The following is a 21,446-nucleotide window of genomic DNA, read 5'->3' on the forward strand; positions in this document are numbered from 1 at the left end:
TATCTAAACGGCTCTCTCCCTAAGTTCAAAATTTGTGCTTTCTGGTGTTTCCATCGGTTTTAGAGTGCGAGTCATGTATCGTAACTCTCTTTGCAGGCTGGCAATGTTTGCCCGTTACACGAATGATTCAGCGCTTTAAAACCTTGTAAATGTCATAGTTATAGTTAATGTGAGATTCTAGCAAGATAGTTAATGTAAGAATAAGCTCACTGCAAATTGATCATATTCCAACATACATTCCAACAGCGTTCCAAATATATATCCAGTACTGAACCATATGGTCGTTGCACACCATGTCAAACAACTCAAAAGTAGGATCGTAAGAGGAAAGCCTCTTTTATTTGACTCTGCAAAATTCACTCTCGTACCAAACTGCAACAGTCCACCATTTAACGAAAAAACATCGTAGACATGAGAAAGCACATACTACTTATGGAGGCGTTGCCTCAGCTGCTTCCGCTCCCTTCGTCTGCTTCTACAGCTCCAGCACCAGATCTGCGATGACCCATATTATAGCTCACTCAGGCTAGATCAAGGTAAAAGGAAACCTAAAAATGATCTTGTAGACATGTTTTCTGCTTTAAAAGAGATTCTTGCTGAAATTTCATGGACAAGGTGGCAGCTGTAAATTTTACTTTCAGTGAAAGTTAAGTTGCGAATGAGCACGGTTGGTTGAGAAGGTTTTCTTGCGTGTTTTTAGTTGGTTTAAACGGATTGACCATGAACTCCGCAAGTAGATATCTCTTTCAGAAATACAGGAGAAATTTTCGACATGATTGCAAATGCTTGTCCGGCGGATTCATACTATGGTTCTCCTCATCAAAAAGAAAATGCTGCCGGTAGTAACTTTTTGGCTCGTGTTCGATTCGAGCACGCGACGGGTCACATCATGGGTCTTGAAAATCAGGAAAATTATACTTACAGTCCGCGTCCGTCTTGATCCAGCACTCCCTGTTCCCATTTGACTCGCTCCCGGCAAGTTTGAACTGGGGCGGCTTGTTCTGAAGCTCCTGATCTCTGTTTTTCTTCTTACTTTCCTGGGTTGTTTTCTTCTTGCTCTCTCTCTGCCGCTGCTTCTCTGCCTTTTTGGTCGAGGCGCAACTCTCAGGGTGAACCTTTCTGTGGAACATCTGAAGTATCTACAAGCCACGCATCAAATTATAAGTGAAGCCCAAAAGTTCCACACGAGTTTTACGACATTAATGTTCTAAGATACAATTCAATCACCCACGTGGAAGGGACATGGTTCCAGAGTGAGTAGATCCCAGATTTGAAGCATCGAACCTATTCTATTAGCACGGGTTCTTAGTTTTGGAACATACAACTACCCTGTAGATCCTAGAGCCAAACCTGTGGGTCCAGTATAGTTCCAATAGACATTGGAACCAGCCGATTATTATTATTATTATTATTTTTTGGTACTATTTAAAATATTGACCAATGTTGAAAGCTGATGATGACTGATGACCAACATGATCTCAATGCTTCAATATTCCATCATTAATAAACACTGATTTATCTAATAAACTGATAAGAAATATTTGAGCCCCACCCATCAACTTTATGTCTCTCACGAATAAACATCGTTTTGGTAAATTCTTAGAAATTCTTAGCAACTTCTTTTTTTTTTTTTTTTGTAACCCAGGGAATGCCCGCACGGCCGACAGCCGGGAGGTAAACCCTGAGGGCGACACGTGCTAGCCACCACACACGTGCACCGGTTAAGTCATCCTGCGGCGCCCGGAATTCGAACACGCAACCTTTTGCGAGAGGAAGAGTGCCTTTTCCAGCAGCGCCACCCAGGCGGGTGGTTTTGTTTTATGCCATCGTAACTTTCTTTATTTAGCAAAAGATTTTTATAACTTTGTCGTCTAGGCATGATCAAGCAGCCATGAAATTCCTTAGCAGGACAAGCAAGGAACCAGAGGCGGCAACAAGCAAGTGTAAACAGAGAATTTAGGGTTATCTCAGTTGGATTCTCCAGTTTGGTCTGTTCCGCACCCTGACCCTGGAACCGGACCGGTAATAGCCGGTTTCAAGTTCCAACCGGACGAGAACCGCGCCAGTTAGTGCCGGTTCGGTCTGGTTGCAGGGTCTGTCCAAGACTGGTGCTCGCTCCTTTGTGTTGCCTATTTATTTCATCGCTGTGTCGATGTTGGGGTGGCCGGTTGAATTGCAGATCCATCAGTTCGATAAAAATCAAGTCAGAATAAGTTCGTCGGCATCATAGTGCCATTTCAAGCGACAGTTCACGTTAGGGACGGAGTAGCCCAAGACTTGCAAATTTTTACATCGCCGAATAGAGCGACAATGAAAGGACAAACAAATGTTTGCTTATTTAGGAAATATGTCGAAGTACCTTTTGCAGCTTTGTCTCCGCAGAAGTTGAGTCAGTATTCATGCCAGCAGTTGCAGTGGAGCTCCTAGAAGGAAGGAGCATTTTTTTCTTCAGCTTCTTTTTCATAAGGTTCATGGCTGTGTGCCTCTCCTCCCTCTCGGGTTTCAACTCATATCCATCCTCTGTCAGTTTGCTCCTCTGAAACAGCTCTCCGAGTGATGTCCTGTGTTCCTTCGTCACCGCTGCTGTCGTTTCCGACAATTCAATGGCCGAGCTGAAAAGATATCCTTGGAGCGGATAGACTGTATTTGTGCTCCCATTGTTGGTCTCTTGGCCATCTAAAATTGGCTTTCCACTGAGGGTGATGGTGCTACAGTGGCTGCTTCTTCCCATGCTGACTTGGCTGGATCTTCCCGACGAGTCATTGCCGCTATCTTCCTTGGCTTCGGCTACCAGCACCTTCTCTAACTCATCATTGATCAACCTCAGTTCATTTTCCGTCATTTCAGTTTCCTTTTCGGTTATGTAATCGACCGAGTTGGCAAATGTCGGTGTTGAAGGATCGGACAAGGGAGTGTCTGAACCGAGGGTGCCTATTGCAAGAAAGCCAGGGAAGAGCTGGGGCTCATCAGCTAGCAATTCTTCCTCCTGACGGTTTTCATATTCTGCTCTTGCCGCCTCCACATTAGCAAATGATTTCCGGAGTCGGTTCTCTTGCTGGGCATGTCTGGCAGGTTTGGTGACATAATTTGTGTGTTGGTAGTACTCCTGTTCATCGATTGATCGCTGCCCAGAAAGGCAATTGCAGGGGTTTCCTGATGCACAAAATGTAGAGACAGAATAAGCATGGGCATAGAGCTGATAAAAATTTCAATTTGGGCTTGTGAGTTCTATGTTATGAACTTAGTAGTTACTCTTATGAACTAGGTGTCATTGTTATTGTCAATGAACTAAACAACACGTTGCACGTATTTTGTGCTGTGACACAGCCAAGTACAACTGCTGAATGACTCTGTCTATGCAGGAATGCTGCAAATCGGTTTTCCTTAGTAGCATCTCATGTCTTCACCAATAAATGATGGCTCCCATAGATTGTTAAAAAGTCCCGTGCACAAGCTAATGTGAAACTTATACTGGGAAGTGTGTTAATTTCTGCTTTTAGATCGTTGGGAGTAAATGAACCTGTCATTGATGACACACGTGACAACCCTTGTTTGTTTGATGAAAAGATTAAGGGAACTAACAGCAGATAAATTCTGAAAGGAGCTTACCAATAACTAAGTCCTTGAGTGGCTCGCCACCAGTTTGGCGGAACTTCCGATGCATCCAACCGAGTAACTGCAGCATCAAGATAGAATGATTACATTGGAAGGCCGAGAATGTCTCGATTCTCCTCTACATAAAGCAGCATATACATTTACCTTCATCTTAGGGCAGCAATCTGTCAGTTTTGATCTCCTTTGTTCTTTGGGGAGTCGATGGAAGAGAACCTACTTTTAACAGTCAAGTTAGAAACAAGATTTATCGAGATCGTTCTTGCTGATATGAGATAGAGATGGCTCGAAAGAAGACATGAAGATGGTTCCAAGCAGGTGTTGCCTATTATTTTGTCAAAACCGAATCTCGCAAATAAATGGATGGATGAGTCCAGCATATCTCGAGCGCACGATCATATGTAAAGCCATCGATACATGTTGATAGTGAGGTGGTGTTGGAGGTTATTTTACATTAACTCTTTTGTTCCCCATGTGTTTGTTTGGTATCAATAATCACTTCAATCACTTTTTTGGTGCTATAGCATCATGTTCTTCATCGTGTACAAGAGATCAACGTTCGCAAGTGGCGGTGATAGTTGTTTAGTTGCGAACTGCGGTATCCATTGACTGTCTCTCATCGTGCATGACCAGCTCCCTACAATTACTTGTTGAGGTCGGTATGTATATTAATATAAGACCACCGGGTATTTGGTGAAAAGGCCTTTACTGTGGGGACGACAGCGAAGGCCCTGTTGAGAAAGATGGTTAAAATGAACTGGACAAGGAAAAAAATCGTTTCTTATAGAGGACAGCATATTTGGAAATCTCCAGATTCTCGCGTAGGTCCTTCATGTGAAGGTAGGCCACATTAAATTTGACTTTGTGGTACCTAATCCAGTGTTGAGCTTTACAATTGCTGTTTTAATTACTGATTAGATGATTTCGAGATTACATAAACAGTTATATTGGTGTCATGGCCGGCGGCACAGATTCACATTCATTTGTGATATTCTTTTCGCCAGATTGATCTAGCGTTGGGCTGTGAGGAGCTGCAGTTCATGCTCCTGTTAGTTAAACTAACTGCTCCAGCTAATGGTGATCATAGAGTTCTGCCCTGGAAACTAGATTGATTTGGAGGTATGTGGTGAAGCTGGCTAGAGCATGCATGTCCCAGAAACTGTCCATTTTAGAAAGCCTTTTATCCCTACCACCGAGGCTCTTTTGGTTGTGGGATCACCAAGTTCCTGTCGTGATCAAATCACCCCGGACATCCTGTGGAGATCCAAACACGTTTCAAGGCCATGTCGGCCTGCTGCAACTGCCTTCATCATTTCTCCGGACTCTTTACTCGTCTCCCAGGCTTTGCCTCTAGGTGGGCAACTTCATCGCTGTTGCAAAAACATGAATAAAAGTGTCGTTATGTGAATCCATCTCGCACATTTACTGTAGAATCTGATTAGGAAGAGATTGCCAATCAGTAGTACAATGATTGCTTGGTCCTACTAAGAGAGAGAGAGAGAGAGAGAGAGAGAGAGAACGAGGAAAGAGAAAGAGAACCCTCAGTGGAAGCCTAGAAGATCCGTTGCTCGTATCATGTCTCCACTAATCGACGTGCTCTCGTTGGTCATTAATGTTCAGCGCGCAAGCTCTCATCAAATCCCCGTTCGAACAAAATTCGACAGGTGAATGACATGCTGCTCATCCTCTGATCAGAGAGCTCCAGGAGTGAGCACCATGAACTTTTACTCATGTTGTACAGCCACATCTACACTAGCACTGTAAATCTTCTGGCTGATACGACATACTTTGGACTCATGATTGTCATCTGTCGGACGTATACACCCGGTTGGTATTAATCAACCATTTCCATGGTCTTCCATTGGGAAACCTCTCTGTACCCTTTTGTGGCTCCTGAAAAATGAAGATCAACATTGTCCATGAAATTCTGGACCAAGCATGTCCTTAAAAGTCTTCATCTCAATTCTTGTTCAGACCTTTGGATCATTGAGATGTAAAACTACCAAAGGATATTCCCTCTCCCTGGGGAAAGAAAAAATCCAGAGAGAAATCCATTCACGACGATCGTTTTGTTCCTTTTCTTCCTGAAAATGCAGGGTCGTGTTTTTGTGTATATGTCTAGAAAGCCGCGGCAGCGAGTTTTAGCACATTTTCTTCCATACTACACTATACGTCGCGTCATATGCACATGATAACACGATGCTATTCTTAATACGCATAAGCATGGGCACCGTTTGTCACCATCATCATCACCTCATTCTCCATTGAAATGAGTTGGTTCTCTTTCTTCCGTCTTGTTGGAGATTTACCAGCGATACAAGACAGCAGGGAGGAGGCAAACAGATGGTGTCAAGAAAGTAGGTCGCTGTGACTTCCTTTCACGGATGACACTGTAGGACGTTGATTATTGGAGGCGACTGATCATCGGCTAATCATAACGTGCTCTGCTCCTCGTCCATTCGTTCATATTAGCTTCGTGGACAAAGTCGGAGTCGACCATTCTTTCTTTTAGCTTCGCGGACAAAGTCGGAATCCGATTGCATGGTCACGAACTTGCCAAAGCTACCTGAGGGGTTGAGGGCATCGGCCATTACATATTATCCGAAATTTTTTACCTGACAGAGGTTTGGGTTTCAAAACTTATTCTTCTTGTGATGATAATTGTCCAAAAAATCATAAATCTATTGTATGGCGACTAATTCAGTTTTAAACATTTTGATGTTTTCTCAATTTAGTCCTAAACCTTTCGGTTTGTTAATTTAATTCTTAACCCTATGACCATTTGCCGATTCAATCCTAAACTTATTGGATAATTGGCCGAAAGGATTACATTGATAAATCGTCAAAAAGATTTAAAACTAAATTGGTATGATTGAAAAGTTTACGACTAAATTGGCAAATCGTCAAAAAGTTTAGGACTAAATTGACATAGTTAAAAAGTATTGAATTGAATTGGTTACCGTACAATAAGTTTAAGACTTTTTAAACAATTTCCCGACCAGTTTGGTTCTCAGTTCCCGGCCCTTGGAATACGACACCCTTGTTGGAGTTAGCGAATACTTCGGGGACCCTTGTTTCTCACACCGGGTACGCCCACGTGAGCTTAGGGAAACCGAAGTGTTGTCCGACGACATGTGACCCATGCGTGCGGAATGCGGGGGTTCGGGGGCGCGCCCGACACGGGTGCCTCGCTGCCCGGTCGGCTGGCGGGGTTCGGGGCGCGCCCCGACGGGGCATCTGGTTGCCCGCTCGCCGGTGAGCGGGCGGGGTTCGGGGGCAGCGCCCCCGAAACCTCAACGGGTTTGGGCTGGCCCGTATAGTGCGAGATTAAGAGATTTCATATAGGTTTAGATTTTGGGCCCATTTGGGGCATATATATATTTTGCTCGTTTTTCTGATCATTGTAACGAGTTGAGTGGCTGTAAACCTAAAAACATAGTGAAATCTCTTTGCAGGACGTAACCCTAATCGAGGGTGAACCTGGGTAAATTCGTACATCGTCTATTTTCTCTGTTTTCTGCGTGATCATTCTGTTTCGGTTCTCGATACGTCCCTTCAACCCTGAGACTCTGAGAACACAAGTTGCGACACCTATGCGAATGCAAGAGAGACCTAGATACCTCTCATCACCTCACATCCCAAGGCTTTGCATTCTATACTAACGACAAACGAGGCACCATCTTCTTCAATCACATATCCTAGTCCCCATAAAGCGCAGCACAAGAGATCGACTTTACGGTGCCAAATTAGTCAATTCATCTAAGCCTAATTCAAAATGTCTCACTTTCACTAGCATAGTATGCTTGACATTGAATCCACACCAGTTTCTTATCTGAACCGAGCGAAAAAGCCAAAGATCATGATCAGTCGCATACAACGAAAACCATTCTCACCGATTTCGGCAATACAGATGCTGTGTCGATTAAAAGAGAAGCCTAAAGACACATGATCGTGAAGTAAAAGAGCAGAAACATATTGCAGTTAGAACGAGAAAAGAAGTCGATTTCCCCAAGTCCATGAAGAGAAAAAAACTGTGACAAACATAGGCCAGCATGGAGAAAAAGGGCGTCAATCCGATTTCTTATCTGATCGCTGGGATTTGTTTGTGGCCGCGGTTACGCGAGGCTTATCCTCTGCCATCTTTCCGTGAGTCTCGTCTCTTTCCCTGAAATATCTCTCGAACGCCCGTGGAAGGAACCGGGGAATCAAGAACCCAAACAAGTTGATCGAGAAGTATAACAGATTGCCCGCAGCCAAGCTCCTCCCAAACCAGAACCACACCACATCCTGGACCATAAAATTAAAAATAACCATGTAACTATAGGTATGTTCAAGTTCAACCGCAGAAGCATAATGAGTCGAAAGGTTCAACATATGATCGACAACGAAAAAGAGTGCAGGATCTTGAATAATCTCCAATTCGTCATTTAAAGTTCCAATGAGTATAATTATCTAGTGTTCTTGCCGTGAGTCAAGTAACTAATCGTATGAACAAAGTATCTTTTCACAATCCATGCAAACAGTGTACGGTATGCATAACATTATATTATTTGACAACACCCTCGACTTGTTGGGAAATCTTTTTCAGTAAGATGAGAGTGCAAGGATTTCTCCCGGAAAATTTTCCAAAAACTGTTCATAACAGAAGTAACAAATGTTCGAAACAGAAACCTTTTCAGAAAATACACAAGATCGAGTTATGACTTTGACGGAACAGGCGTAGATGAAGTCGCATGTGGTTTTCCAGTCTTACCTTAATCTGTGCATTTGCCTGCAGGGTCTTATTGAACCACACATCAGTCATCCAATCGATGATCACGAATATCCGCCTCACAGTATACAACAACGGCACCAATGCCCTCACAGGTGGCGAAAAAAGTGACAGCCCGCTTATCAAGTTCTCAGTCAATATCTGAAACGAAAGCAAGAACAGGTGCGGGGTCGCGGACCGCACTGCGTGGTCATCGCCCCTTGCGAAACCGCCTAGCACGTAAGCCAACGGCAGAAACAATCCAATGGTAGTCCCCACCACAACATAGAGCCTGAACAGCCTGCCACCCTGGAAGATCTCCGCTGAAGCTGTGGCGGCATTGCCATGAGACGGGAAGGCCAGCTTCGAGAGGGCAATGAGATACACAGACGCAAAGGCGGGGAAAATGAGGTCGAGAAGGGGGACGAGGCCGCTAGCGGAGAACACCATTATAAATGCCACGAGCTGGAGCTCGATCACACGCAACGAGCCCATCACTCCGCCAACAAGGGATTGCTGGTTCGCGGCCTTCCGAGTTGGTTTCGTGGCTGCGGAGAGGATGGTTTGGTCAAGTTCCGCACCGGGAGCCACACCCAAGGTTGCTCCTGACATTTTTGTTCCCCTTAACGCTACTACCTTCGATTGAGTTTTGAAGTTCAGAGACGACGCTTATACTGCAAAGTCCAGCAAAAAGATAAAACCGGGAAAACAATGGGGGGTCATAATCAGTTTTAGCACCCAATGCAAGAACATGAAGGCGAGGAACAAAATCCAGCAAACAAGTAAACTATCATTTTTTTCCCATCAAAATCCTAACTTGATATGTACATACCATACCAAGAATCCCTGTACAAGCATCATCCCATCAGAAAGCCCGTCATGGGATTCTCCTAATAAAAAGATTCATGTCCATTATGTGACCTTAGAATTGCTCTTCCATTGTCAGTTTAGGAGTGAAAATGCGCTCGGAAAACAGATCAGCCGCGACACTATTGACTGCATATCAAAGAAAACTATTCCGCATTCACAAAACTTGCAGAATACAACCTGACAGGTAATGCGGAGTTAGAAAAGAACCCAAATCTACATGTAATCTAAGCTCCTCAAGAGTGATCAAGGTTCTTAGTTCTTGACGTAGCTAGGTTCCGCCGTTTCTAAATCCGGAACTGCAGTAATACATCCCAGGAAACCACCCAACTTTTAAGCAAATTAACCAAACTAGCCCCATCCATCATCGAGGAAAGCGATACATGTAAACTACAAGGAAAGAACCAAGACTTACTCAGATTTCGTGTAACGAGAAAGTGATCCAAAAACTAAAGAGAAGTTCCTCCGAGTGATGAGAAGACGAAGAAGAAGAAGAAGAAGAAGAACGAACGAACCGTCGCCAGAGAAGGAGAGGGAGAGAGAGAGAGAGAGGAGTGCTGGGTAATAGGAAGCGGATGACCCTGCACCGTTGTCGGTCGGACGTGTTGCCCGGAGGTCGCGACACGTGGACTCCGCGCCACGTGGGAGTTCGCCGGTTGCCTCCTTCCCTGATCTCACACCTGTAAGAATTTTTCGTGAGACGATCCGAACTCCATGCGAGTGGGGGCCCCATCTTCTTATCTTGCATCAGCACCTCGTGTGCTTCGTTGTTCGAAACATGCTAGAATGGGCCTACCGATACCCCGGAAAAAATAAAGTTTTCTAGGTAATTTTCAGTTAACAAATCATTTCATCCCTAATATCTTTATTTTTACGTTTCGTTTGTTTCGCGAAAAATAAATAATTAAAAAATATTTTTTTAAAAAATAATTGCTTGTATCATTTAAAATAATTAGTTAATGAAGAATGTTATATTATCGACAACAATTTATGTCTAAATATTTTCGTGGACGATAAAAAAAAATTTATTCGTTCATTTTCCCAAACAATACAAGTTATTATTTTTAGGAAAATATTTTCCAGATCATTCATATTTGGCGAAACAAACAGAACTTAAAAAAAATGAAATTTATTTATATAATACCAAAGTTAGCATCAATCGCCCCACCTGCCTGCCAATGATATCATAATATTCCATTTCCCGTCCTAAGTTTTGATTTTTGCATTAACGGGTTGATTTGAATACGAAATTAAAGTACAACACATTTTCAGCTAACAAATCATTTCATCGTCAATATCTTTCTTTGAAAAAAAAAAAAAAGGAAAGTTTTTCGTTGGAATTTATTTATACAACACTAAAGTTAGGATCAATTGCACCATCTGCCAATAATATCATAATTCTCCAATTTCTCATCCTAAATATGATTTTCATATCGACGGATTGATTTGAAAAAAAAAAAATTAAAGCACGCTTCCATATTTAAAAGATAATTCGAAAATCAAATGTTTTTCCAGTAATTCGATTTTAAAAGTAACAAAATAAAGAGGAAAACAAGGACCAAACTAAGCTATATAAAATCTTATGTTTGTTAACAGGATTCAAAAGGACAAGCGAAAAAAAGAAGAAGAAAACAATGATTAGGGGCTTTCCAGATTTTTGTTGTTCGGATAATTAATATGGAAATTACCATAATATGCGTGATTACGACCTGTTACATAACCCAAGAAATGCTTCTTCAAAGATTATAACCTAAGCTGGGCCGGGCTGCTTCGTGGACTATGGGCTCGATCCACATTAACAAAAAGTCGGACGTATCATTTCCATAAACCGGAAAAAAGAAAATAAAATAAAATAAAATTCCTTCTCTGTTGAAGGGGGGCGCCAACATCATCAATATCGTCGTACCAAACTCCACCTAAGTAGAACTAGAAGGAATGGCACGACGGTTCTCCTACCAAAAAGACGTGAAATATGCGCAAAAGTAACTGCACAAAAAAAAATACGCGCGACTATCTCAGAGCTATACGAAAATCAACCCCCCGAAAGTCCCCCGTCAATACCGCTCTCGTCCTACTCGTCAATTAACTATAGAACCTAAAAGAGAATTCATATGAATAATTGGAGCAAACCACACTGCTCGTTGAGGAGTACAAATCTCTTCTAAGCAGATCAAGCTTAGACTGTGCTTAATTGTAAAACATTTCAAAAAAGGACACGTATGGTTGCCAACGTGTCTTGTACATTTAAGGCCTAAGCTGTTTTCATATGGTTTCACGTAAGTTTACATACATCAGAAACAATCATACAAACACCTAAAGATTCATTTCGTCGTGTTTGCTAAGACCAAAGATGACAAGAACGTCGTCACTATTGCTTAGATCAAAGGCGATGAAAATAAAATCCGTCGCTATTGCTCAATCCAATAAAAACGAACTTTTACTTTAGTCATATTCGGTTGGGGTGATTGATTTCAGGGAGGGCTGTTTTCACCCTAGAAACAAAAACCGGAGTAGAAGGATTGGGTCCCAGTTTTTAGAACCGGGAACCGGCCCACCTGATCCTAGAACCGGCGTGATTTCTTTCTCTCTCTTTTTCCCTGCTCCTTGGCGGGGAATGGAATACTGGAACCGGATGAGGGATTGGAAAGAACATTGTTTTTGAATTATTGCATACTCTTGCAAAGAGCGTGTCTATGTGCGTTGCAGCCTTTTGGCATAAAAAAAAAAAACTATCGGTCTAGGTAGTTCGGTCCACACTTAGAATCAAGAATTGGATTAGTTCCCACAAGAACTGTTCAGCCGATTCGGTCCGGTTCTCATGCTCACCCCTAATATTTGGTCGTGTCCAAATCAGGACGAAAATCCACTTTGACCGCCGTAAACATAACCCAAAACAACACATCACCACTGTCGTCGCTGAAAAACAAATCTGGTCTGCTCTAACGGGACGAAGTTTCAGTTCTGTCTTTGTTTGATGAGTTTCCGGTCTTATCAAAACGCGAAGAAATAAAAATTTCATCATTATTGCTCAATTCAACGGCGACGAACTTTTGTTTTCGTCGCCCTTGCTCAACCAAAGCACGACGAAACTAGTTTTTCCTGGCCTAATGTCTCTTCTTGTTTTCTCCTTTGCGACAAAACTGATTTTTTTGTCGCTATAGAGTAGATCATTGGTGACAACATTCCTATTTTGTCGCGATTTCTTACAGAGGTAATTATTTTCGCAAATGCGTACTCATATAAACAATCTTAACTACGTTTCAACAATGCATCAGATAAGGCAGCAGCCTACTAAATACTGAGCCAACAACAATGCCAACCCCCCACGGTCGTCCCCCAGTGTGGCATTGGCCCTGAACATCCGGCGCCCCTGAGACCCCCGGTGTGGCGGTAATGCCCTCCGCAAGTCCGAAATGTTCATATGGTGGCCAACACGGTTAAGGTGGGAGGCCCGAGACGCAACCTCTTCCCGCAGATGGCATCGCTAAGCACCGGAGTAGGATTTCGATCAAACCCAAATCTCGTCCGGGTGAAATTCAATGTTGCATGCAACGTGAAGAGCGATCAAGAACCATATATATGGTTTGGGATTTCAAGACAAGTACACAATGCATCAGAACCATCCTTAAGCCTTGTCATTAGAAAGTGACGCAAAAAAGGAGCTACGAGAAAAGAAGCAAGAGGCTTACTTGAATTTTGGTGATATCTTAGTGATGTGACGACGACGAAGAAGTTTAAAACGTGGTGGTGACATTTTTTTTTTTTGAAGAATAATGATGATTTGATAAATAACATTAGTATAATTGCCAATGTTTGGTACAATTTAAAATCACATAAGTTCAATGGTGTAATTTGCCATTGAAAGTAAGGATGCAAAGCGTACGGAGATAAAAGATGGGATAATTTCGGTTTTTTTTTTCCAATTTTTGTCATTCTTCCTCTATTAAGGACAAATCTCCGTTTGTTTCGTGAAAAATAAATAATTTTAAAAAATATTTTTCGAAAAATGATTTCTCAAAATAATGAAATATGTTTTCATTATTGACACAAAATATTTTTTGTGGACAGTGAAAATGTTTTTTATACCAACATGACACGGTTGCAAGCGAATTTGTATTCATACCAATCGCATACATAGGATGTAAATAACAAATGTTGGCTCTCATGCATGTACACTCGACCTTTATGATGTGCAATATCTTTTCAATACGGAATGGCGATAAAATACGATAATAAGAGAATAATAATTTTATATTGATCGTTAATTTTTTTTAGGGTGTTAATTAATAAACTAAATAAATATGCGATGACTCGAGTCTCTGGCAATTTTAAACGTGGCAGCCACGTCTTCTGCTTTTTGCCTCTTCGGATAAATCGCCAAAAAGCTGAGAAAATTAGAAGGAAAAATCCCAAGGGCATTGCCGTTCCCTCCCATTTTCCCGCACACAACAGTTTCTCGCCCGCCGATGGACCAATCGGGACGCGCCACGTCACCATTTGACCGTTAAGCCGGAGCCGGGGAGCCGAAGCGATGGCGCGCCGGCCCTCGGAACCTCGAAGCCGCGGCGCCGTGTGGGGGGGGGTGATTTCGCCCGTTTTTTCAGACCAATTTTCGGATTAGTCAAATGTGCGCGCCCCCCCCAAGGAAATGCTCCCGTGTCAATTTCCTATTGGGCCCGACAAAAAAAAATTCAAAAAGAATATGTGCCCTCCCATTTGCCAACTAATAACGTCTAGCAGCTGAATAGAGAAATAATTCCACATGGGGAAATTTCCCTTTTTATTTATTTTTATTTGTTTGAAAAAAAACCAAAAGAAGAAAACAACTGGTCGAGGATGGGGTGCGCAGTGGTCCACCCTGCTCACGTTAGCAACGATCCGGGGGGAGGGGTCGTTGGCACGTTGCCCTCTAAAAAGGAGCCCCCAGATTTGCCACACGTGTCCCCGTTTCTCTCCCGCGTAGCCAATCTATCCGTTAACTCTTTCTCTCTCTCGCTCTCTCTGCAACGCCTCCATTGAAGAAGAAGGAGGAGAGGAGGAGGAAAAGAAACGGCAGAAATTCATACGCGAAAAAGGGCGCGGGGGGGCGGGGGGAAAGAAGGGGATCTTTTGATCCTTGACAATGGGGAAGCTGCTGTGCGATTCGACGGCGGTGGCGGAGACATTCCCGTCCCCGGCGTCGACGGCCATCGTGCCCTGGAGGGCGGTCGACGCGGAATCCCTCGATCCCGCCCCGGCCGCCGCCGCCTCCGCCGACGCCGATCTCCCCGGCGGCCACCAGATCGCGGCCTCCTGGGACGACGTGGCGGGCCTCGAGGACCAGCAGCGGCGCCGCCTCCAGCGCCTCCGCTCCAGGGGCGTCCTGTGGCGGCACCCGCAGGACAAGGAGTCGCCGCCGGTCGTCTTCTATTTATCCCACGGCGGGGAGGTGTCGGCCGACGGGAACTGCCTCTTCACGGCGTCGCTGAGGGCGGGGACGGCGGGGGCGCGGCGGCGCGTGGGGGCGACGCGCGGGGCCTGAGGCGGCGCGTGGTGGGGCGGTTCTCGGAGGGCCTCGGATCGGCGCCCGGGGAGGAGAAGGAGGCGGTGGAGGGCGCGATCCGGCACATGTACTCGCCGGATCTGAAGAGCGGATGGGGGGTTCATGTGGTTCAGGAGGTGAAGCTATTGGCAAAGAAAGAGGACAGGGTTGCTCTTGATTCGGCCATTGAAGAACTGGCTCAGCTTGGGATGCAGAGGTAGCAATCTATGTGTATTTTTCCACCACAAAATGACGCATTCTTTTTGCGGGTTTTGTTGGTCGTAGTTTGTCAAGATTTGGTTTTTTGGATTTGTTGACTGCCTGCTTTGGGTTGGTTGAAAAAAGACAAGAAATGAGAGAAACAAGAAAGTTTGTGGATTCTTGATTTTCTTTTACCTTTACTGGAGTCAAGCTAGGGTTTGAGCCAGAAATTAACGTCTGGGATTTTGGTCATTAGGAAGTTTTCTTCAAGGGCATGGCTTTCAGGACCTTCGTTTTCTTGTTATTTTTTGCAGGAGAAAAAATCGAACTAAACCAGTAAACTGGTTCGGTTGATTTTGCAATTCTGTTTGCGATGTTACCCAGATGTCGCTTTGGAGAGCTATGAGTTATGACTGACTGAATTTTCTTTCTTGAAACTTGAAGAATGTACGCTTACTACATGTATTATAGTGACATTGAATGTAATAAGGTTGAAGGAACAAAGTTGCACTCTTGAACTGAACTGGGTTCCACAGTTTCAATTGAATCTTGGTTTTACTATTCTTGATGCAATCCTGTTTTTTTATTGAAGAGAAATGGCGGCGGAATCTATTTACAAAGAGAGATGCATTCCCGTGAATGATGGCTCAAGTTGGGCCAAATACATGTCAATCTCCGGTTCATCTGACGATGAATATGATATCATCACTTTGCAGTACACTGAGGAGGGTTTATTATCTGTAGATGAGAATAGAGAAGGTCATGCTGCAGCGTTTGGTGATGACATAGCAATTGAATGCCTTGCAACTGAGTTCAACCGAGAGATTTTTGTGGTGAGTGTAAAATTCTTTCTCTTTATCATAATAAATTTTGATTGGGCTATTCCTATTCTTCTTCTGTAAATATCTGGTGGTTCTATGATCTTGATATTTATTTGTATCTTATCAGACTTTGGCTACGGTCATCGTTTCTGAAGTAATGCTTTTGCCATGGTATAGGCAGTCTACTTCCGGGGTAGATTAGCTTGGAAAATTAGCTTAAAAATTTATATTCGTTTAGCACTTAACTGGTCTCTTGCATATGTCCTTGCTACCACTACACTTGGGAGATACAAGGACCATTCAAGGATTTTTGTGTTTCAAATTCTTGAGATGTCAAGGATACTACAGAGTTTATTTGAGCTTAGAGCACACTACGTAAGCCCTGCGGTTAGCTAAAATGTCATTGGCTTTCCTTGGAAATCTAGTAACTCCTCAACTTTATGCTGAGTCATCCAGGACTTGGCTGGGTTATCGTTGGACTTAACCCTCGCTTTACTCTCTCTCTCTCTCTCTCTCTCTCTCTCTCTCTCTCTCTCACATCTGACCAAGTGGAGCTGCTGCAACTCCTGGTTTATGGGTTCCTTTTGTCCCGCCAGTGAAGCAATTTCTAGTTAGCAATGTGGTTGGAGAGTTTGAAACTTCTACAGTTTTCCTTCTCGTGCCTCTTGGTTTTCTGTTATACATCACTCTCCCTTGTTGATAGGCCTTAGCTGGGAACGGTTGGCAGATAACTGTCACTGATTTGAATGAGTAGCAATCACAGCCTAACCAGACAAGATTGGACGTTTCGCCTTTGCTGGCCTACGCTGTTTCTGCAGGCTTTATGTTTTGAACATAATTATCTGGCAGTTTGAAGTTTGAGAACCCTCTATTAATGAACAGCAGGTCTACATTACTGTTTGTAGGGCAATATCTTTGGGTTGCTTCATAATATGTTTTGGTGATAGCCGTTCTCTTTGCTTCATATCTTACGATACTTAAAGTCCTTAAAATATATTGTTTTTCCCTTCTTATTTTCTTTCCTTGCTCCTTGATGTATAGTTGCTATGCTCTCTTAATCCATTTTCCCCCCTACTTGCTAAACTAGAAGAGTTTCCGAGTGATCATCCTTTAACAAGATGTTGTCATTTTCAGGTGCAAGCCCACGGATCTGACGCAATGGTCGATGAAGACAACTGTGTTTTCTTCCTCCCTCATCGTCCAAGAAGTCAAATACGTGGTCCTCCTTTATTCCTTTTCATGAAAGGAACAGGTAAATGAATTTGGTATTCTGCCTGCTTCCCAGAAAACCAAAAGAAACAAAATGGAAAAAAGAAGTCAAAATTGCTGTCTTTTAGCAAGTTGGTCTGGAATTGTGAACTCTCCATCTGGATTTAACGATGCCTCACAATTGATTTTAACGTGCAGGGTGGTGTGGTGCCGGAGCTGATCACTACGAACCCCTCATTGCTCATCCTGCTTCCCTTGTATCTCTAGAGAAAGTTGCTGAAGTACTTTGAAGCCACCCTCCATGCAGTTTTGTGCCCTAGAGTTAGAAATAGAAAATAGTTCATTCTTTTCCTCCATAGTGTATGGCCGGCAATCTGGTTCTCCAGATTCTTCCTTAGATGTCGAGGACTCTTTTTTTTAGTCATAGCCATCCATTTTCTTTGTCAATTTCATCGAGAATTAGTTGTCTTGCAGGTTTTGTGCCTGCAGTCAGAGTAATCTGTAGTAATCTTGATGTTTTTCCCAGCTGTTCTTCTTGTGGTTGAGTTCATTGTGGGGGCGCTGATACTGTCCTGGCACTATTCAATTCAAGCGAGGATAGTGCCTTTTTTTTTGTATCTTATACTGGATTTAGTTCATCAATGATGAAATTGAGTTTGGTTTGCGCCAGTCTGCCATCCGGTGAACCTGTGTTGAAGTCTTCATTCCACAATCTCATGATTTATATTGTATAAAATCCAGACACTTTCGAGAATTTTGCTTGAATTTTTGCAGAACAAAGGAGATACACAAACTGACACATTGGCCTGAGTCTTAAACTTTACACCTCCACCTTAATTTGTAATGGTTTTCTTTATTGCCCGTTACTATTTGAGGAAGATATGCTAGTTCATGGGATTTGCATGTTTGGAGTGCTGCACTCGTATCTTGATAAATTTCTGGCTGTGATCAATCAGATGCCGATGTTTCTTTGCCCGACTTATAACATCTGCTTTTTGGGGGTAAAACTCCATTGATTTCCCGAAATACATTCTGCCAGATTTCGCATCAAGACTATCGCACTTTGAGGCTCGCGGCAACCAGGGTTCATGCACTTCGAGCTGCTCTTTTCCGCCATTCGAAAAGCTTGCTCAAAAGCCGACTAGCCCACGGAATCCTCTCGGTTCGGAAAAAACTTGCAAAATAGGGATCTCTAATTGGTAACAACTTATTATACCCAATACTTGGAGGAGAAAAAAATTCAAAGCAGCTTCGCCCTTAGTTGAAACCTGTCTCAATTATTATTGAATCTTTGGGAAGCCTAGTTTATCCCTTCACCATGCTTTTGGGGACCTCCCTGCGAAGCTTCATACTCTCTGTGTATGTCATTCTGGTAATTATTGGGGCTGTAGTGGTCTTTTTCGTATGGAATCTTTTGAGAATATCCATCCATTTCTGCAAAAGCAAGAACACCGATTCATTGTACCTTCAACTCATATGAGCAACAGGGAAATGTCAGGACACTGGTAAAGGTTTTAAGTCATGCAAATCAACTTTGATTTGCGATCCAACCCGAAATTGTCATGAAAAAAATTTGAAAGAACTACACAAGAAATCCAACAAAGTATGCGTGTGCTCTGCTTGCCTAGTGGACCTTACTTTACAACCCATCTTCACTACCTTGCATAGTTACTCCCCAGAACAGAACTGGAAAAAAGGTAAGTTAAAAAAAACCTGATTATTTTGCCCCTCGAAAAACTCCATGCTTTTTTCACTTTATAGAATTTGCGTCGTGAAAGTCTCATTAAACACATGATTATTGTTGAGACATTTCAATTTATGAGAAGCTATAAACCTGAATATCTTCTCCTGTTAATACTTGACGTCAGCATAGGAAGTTTTCCTTTTGTTTCCAAAAAGAAAAATTCAGTCCTCTCGTGCCAAGAAAGATCGATTATCGTAGTTTAAATATAAATTAAGCGATTGCAATTACCCTTTGAATTTGCGCGTTTATCGCATAGAAAAATGAGTCTACATGAAAATATCTCCATTATCGCCAAACATTTCCATTGATGATGTAAACATTTTGTGTTCCGTTCGTTAGTAAGCGGGTACTTTTAAAAAAATGTATGTTTTCCAAATCGTTAATTTTAACGAGCGCACACATCGGTGGTCTAATTTCACCTTTTTGAGGTATAAGCCAGCCGAAGGAACGATGGATGCAGCAACCATCGGTGATCCAAACTATAATGCAGCAACCGGAGGAATTGCAGATGTTTTTGTGGACAGAATTTGAGAGTAAAGGCAGTACTTTTTTGCTCTGCTTTCAAAACGTGCCACCAAAAATAATAGCATAAAGGCATTGCATCACCAAAGATAAAGCCAGCAAACCCAAATGCACATGCTTGCTTTGTACATTTAATATTTAACTAGAGAATATAAACGTACGTTTGACACAACTTCTGCCGACCAATCATGCGGATGATCCATAAGTTTGGGCATTGTTTAAGGCCAATGTATAACGTTCAGCACTTGCAATAATATCCCATGCCTGTCAACTTGAACACTTGTTAAGCAATCGAATGATAAATTTTATAATTTTTCAATGTGCAACTTTTTGTTTTATCCATCAATGCTCTCGATAGCAAAGCATTCCTTGTTAAGTTTGTTTTAACAAATACCTCAAGAGCATTTGTTAACGTGATTCATTTAGTTTTTATCGTGACGGGGAAAAAGATGAAATAGAATTCTTGAATAAAAAGAGAAAAGTGATGTATACAAAAGCTAGCTTACAAAGACGTGGCAGACTTTTTATATTGGGTATTGAATATGGTTATCATTTAAATGTCCATTTACAGCCTGTCACGATACATAACATTGTAATTTTATCGACCGGTCTTAATATATGCCCATGGCATGAGGATGGATAGCAAAAGATGTCCTCATTGGATGGTCAAAAATGTATGTATAGGAAGAAATGAATGGATAAGATAATGCGCCTAAACTAGCTGGAAACTTCAAAACCATCAAATGGCACACTGCACGGGCACCAAGAGGGGCTAAACAAAGGCACCCAAATAAGCACATTTTTAATCAGCCCATTACTTTTCCAAAAGCAATTCTTCCCAAGAAAGAAAAGAAGAAGAAAGGAGCAAAAAACAACAATTAAAGTTAGGGCAACATTATTCACAGAATCTCTCCCTAGAAATATCCCCCTTTTCCCACACTATAAATGGCCTTGTTTCCACTGCTCTATGTTCAGTCAGATGTGAAATCTCACTCATCAACTTTCCTCATCAAGTCCTCAGCGGGAAGAGATTAATTCTCTTCATTGCTCTTTGAAATTCTCAACCACAAACCTTATAGAGGATCTTTTCTTTGAGACTTTAAAAGAGATGGATTCGATCGAATCGTTGAAGCTTCAAACTGCCATGAGGAATCGCAAGCTCAAGAATCACCACCATCTTCTATATAGTTTCATCCCCTACCTTTTGACTGCACTGACGTGCAGTCTATTCTGTTCCTATCCCTTTTGGTTGCCCTCCGTCGAGCATTTCCTGTACATCACCCTCCCACATGTCGGGACGTCATTGCTCAGTCCAAAGTATCTGTTCTTAGTTGTGAACGCCATCGTCGCCTTCCTCCTTGGACAGTCGAAGCTCGGAGGCCTGCACTCATCCGCTGCATCACGCAACAAGATCTACGAAGAGTATGTCGAGAGGAGCCGAACCAGGAATATGCCCTCCGCTTGCCCGGGAAGCAAGAGTTCGAGGGAATCAGAGGATGAGAGATTGACTGGAGATGAGGTGAGAGAAGAAGAAGAAGAAGAGAGGGAAAAGGAGTCGGGTGATGATAATGATGACAAACAAGAGATTGAACAAGAACAACAAGAAGATGATGATGAAGAAAAAGAAGAGACCGAAAAGGAGTCGGGTGATGATAATGATGACAAACAAGAGGCCGAACAAAAACAACAAGAAGATGATGGTGAGGAAGAAAAAGATGAGAGAAATGCGCAAGAGGAGGATGGGATTCCTGCTGAGGAATTGCAGAAGAAAATTGAAGAATTCATTGCCAGGGTTAACAGACAAAGGTGGCTTGAAGCTCGATCTCTAATGTGCGCGCGTTAGGGCATAAGCTTGCCTTGCTCCCATGCGAGCTTCAGCTAGGAGTTTATCTTTCATAGTCACTTCAGCAAATGTATGATCCTAGCAACTCTCTAACTCGTTTGCATGCGATCGATCTAGAATTGTATGAACATACTGATTCTGTTTTGAAATATTATTATTGGCTGAGTTTTTAAGTTGATGAAACATATTTCTACGTCCAAGTTATTAAAAGAAAAGTTAAATGTTCAAAAAGTAATATCCCATGATTGCGCACATTTTTGCCTCTGCAATTATTAGCACTGAAAATTATAACGATTTTTCGGGTCGATGAGAACAAAGTCCCGCATCTAAATTCCATAGATTGAAATTTTTTAGTC

The 21,446-nt window shown here is 42.6% G+C and overlaps 4 protein-coding genes across 5 annotated transcripts; 2 read left to right on the forward strand and 2 right to left on the reverse strand.

The window, feature by feature from the left end:
- Positions 1-189: 189 nt before the first annotated feature.
- On the reverse strand, positions 190-4,077 carry LOC115671936 (protein LAZY 1-like). 2 transcript variants are annotated; one of them, XM_030593636.2, is made up of 5 exons: positions 3,760-4,077; positions 3,610-3,676; positions 2,360-3,153; positions 923-1,139; positions 190-495 (listed from the first exon to the last, which is right to left on the reverse strand). In XM_030593636.2, exons 1-5 carry the CDS (start codon positions 3,763-3,765, stop codon positions 476-478), a joined length of 1,104 nt encoding a protein of 367 aa, XP_030449496.1. In that variant the 5' UTR covers positions 3,766-4,077; the 3' UTR covers positions 190-475. The 2 variants fall into 2 exon arrangements, with proteins under 2 accessions (XP_030449496.1, XP_056165432.1); XM_056309457.1 differs by lacking the exon at positions 3,760-4,077 and having other exon boundaries at positions 3,610-3,740.
- A 3,406-nt stretch (positions 4,078-7,483) lies between these two features.
- On the reverse strand, positions 7,484-9,786 carry LOC115671937 (uncharacterized). Its single transcript, XM_030593637.2, has 3 exons — positions 9,645-9,786; positions 8,366-9,036; positions 7,484-7,899 (listed from the first exon to the last, which is right to left on the reverse strand). The coding sequence occupies exons 2-3, from the start codon at positions 8,972-8,974 to the stop codon at positions 7,681-7,683; spliced, it is 828 nt and encodes a 275-aa protein (XP_030449497.1). The 5' UTR covers positions 8,975-9,036; positions 9,645-9,786; the 3' UTR covers positions 7,484-7,680.
- Positions 9,787-14,313: 4,527 nt separating this feature from the next.
- On the forward strand, positions 14,314-17,648 carry LOC115671815 (uncharacterized). The gene is given in 5 exon segments (XM_056309459.1): positions 14,314-14,702; positions 14,705-14,967; positions 15,544-15,784; positions 16,907-17,024; positions 17,180-17,648. Coding segments are annotated over 5 exon segments (1,065 nt in total). The 5' UTR covers positions 14,314-14,351; the 3' UTR covers positions 17,272-17,648.
- Positions 17,649-20,355: 2,707 nt separating this feature from the next.
- LOC115672052 (uncharacterized) lies at positions 20,356-21,090 on the forward strand. Its single transcript, XM_030593807.2, has one exon. The coding sequence runs from the start codon at positions 20,356-20,358 to the stop codon at positions 21,088-21,090; it is 735 nt and encodes a 244-aa protein (XP_030449667.1).
- The last annotated feature ends 356 nt before the right edge of the window (positions 21,091-21,446 follow it).

The sequence above is a fragment of the Syzygium oleosum genome, unplaced genomic scaffold, assembly GCF_021117445.2.
Source record: "Syzygium oleosum isolate NSW1041296 unplaced genomic scaffold, Sole_v2.1 Sole_v2.03, whole genome shotgun sequence".
Taxonomy (NCBI): Eukaryota; Viridiplantae; Streptophyta; class Magnoliopsida; order Myrtales; family Myrtaceae; genus Syzygium; species Syzygium oleosum.

Coding starts and splice junctions, on each gene's coding strand:
- LOC115671936 (XM_056309457.1), bottom strand. CDS start 3,685: ATGCTGCAGTTACTCGGTTGGATGCATCGGAAGTTCCGCCAAACTGGT. Junction 3,154..3,609: donor ACTCAAGGACTTAGTTATTG/GTAAGCTCCTTT, acceptor TTTGTGCATCAG/GAAACCCCTGCAATTGCCTT. Junction 1,140..2,359: donor CGGAGACAAAGCTGCAAAAG/GTACTTCGACAT, acceptor CGTGGCTTGTAG/ATACTTCAGATGTTCCACAG.
- LOC115671937 (XM_030593637.2), bottom strand. CDS start 8,974: ATGTCAGGAGCAACCTTGGGTGTGGCTCCCGGTGCGGAACTTGACCAA. Junction 7,900..8,365: donor AGGCAAATGCACAGATTAAG/GTAAGACTGGAA, acceptor TTTATGGTCCAG/GATGTGGTGTGGTTCTGGTT.
- LOC115672052 (XM_030593807.2), top strand. CDS start 20,356: ATGGATTCGATCGAATCGTTGAAGCTTCAAACTGCCATGAGGAATCGC.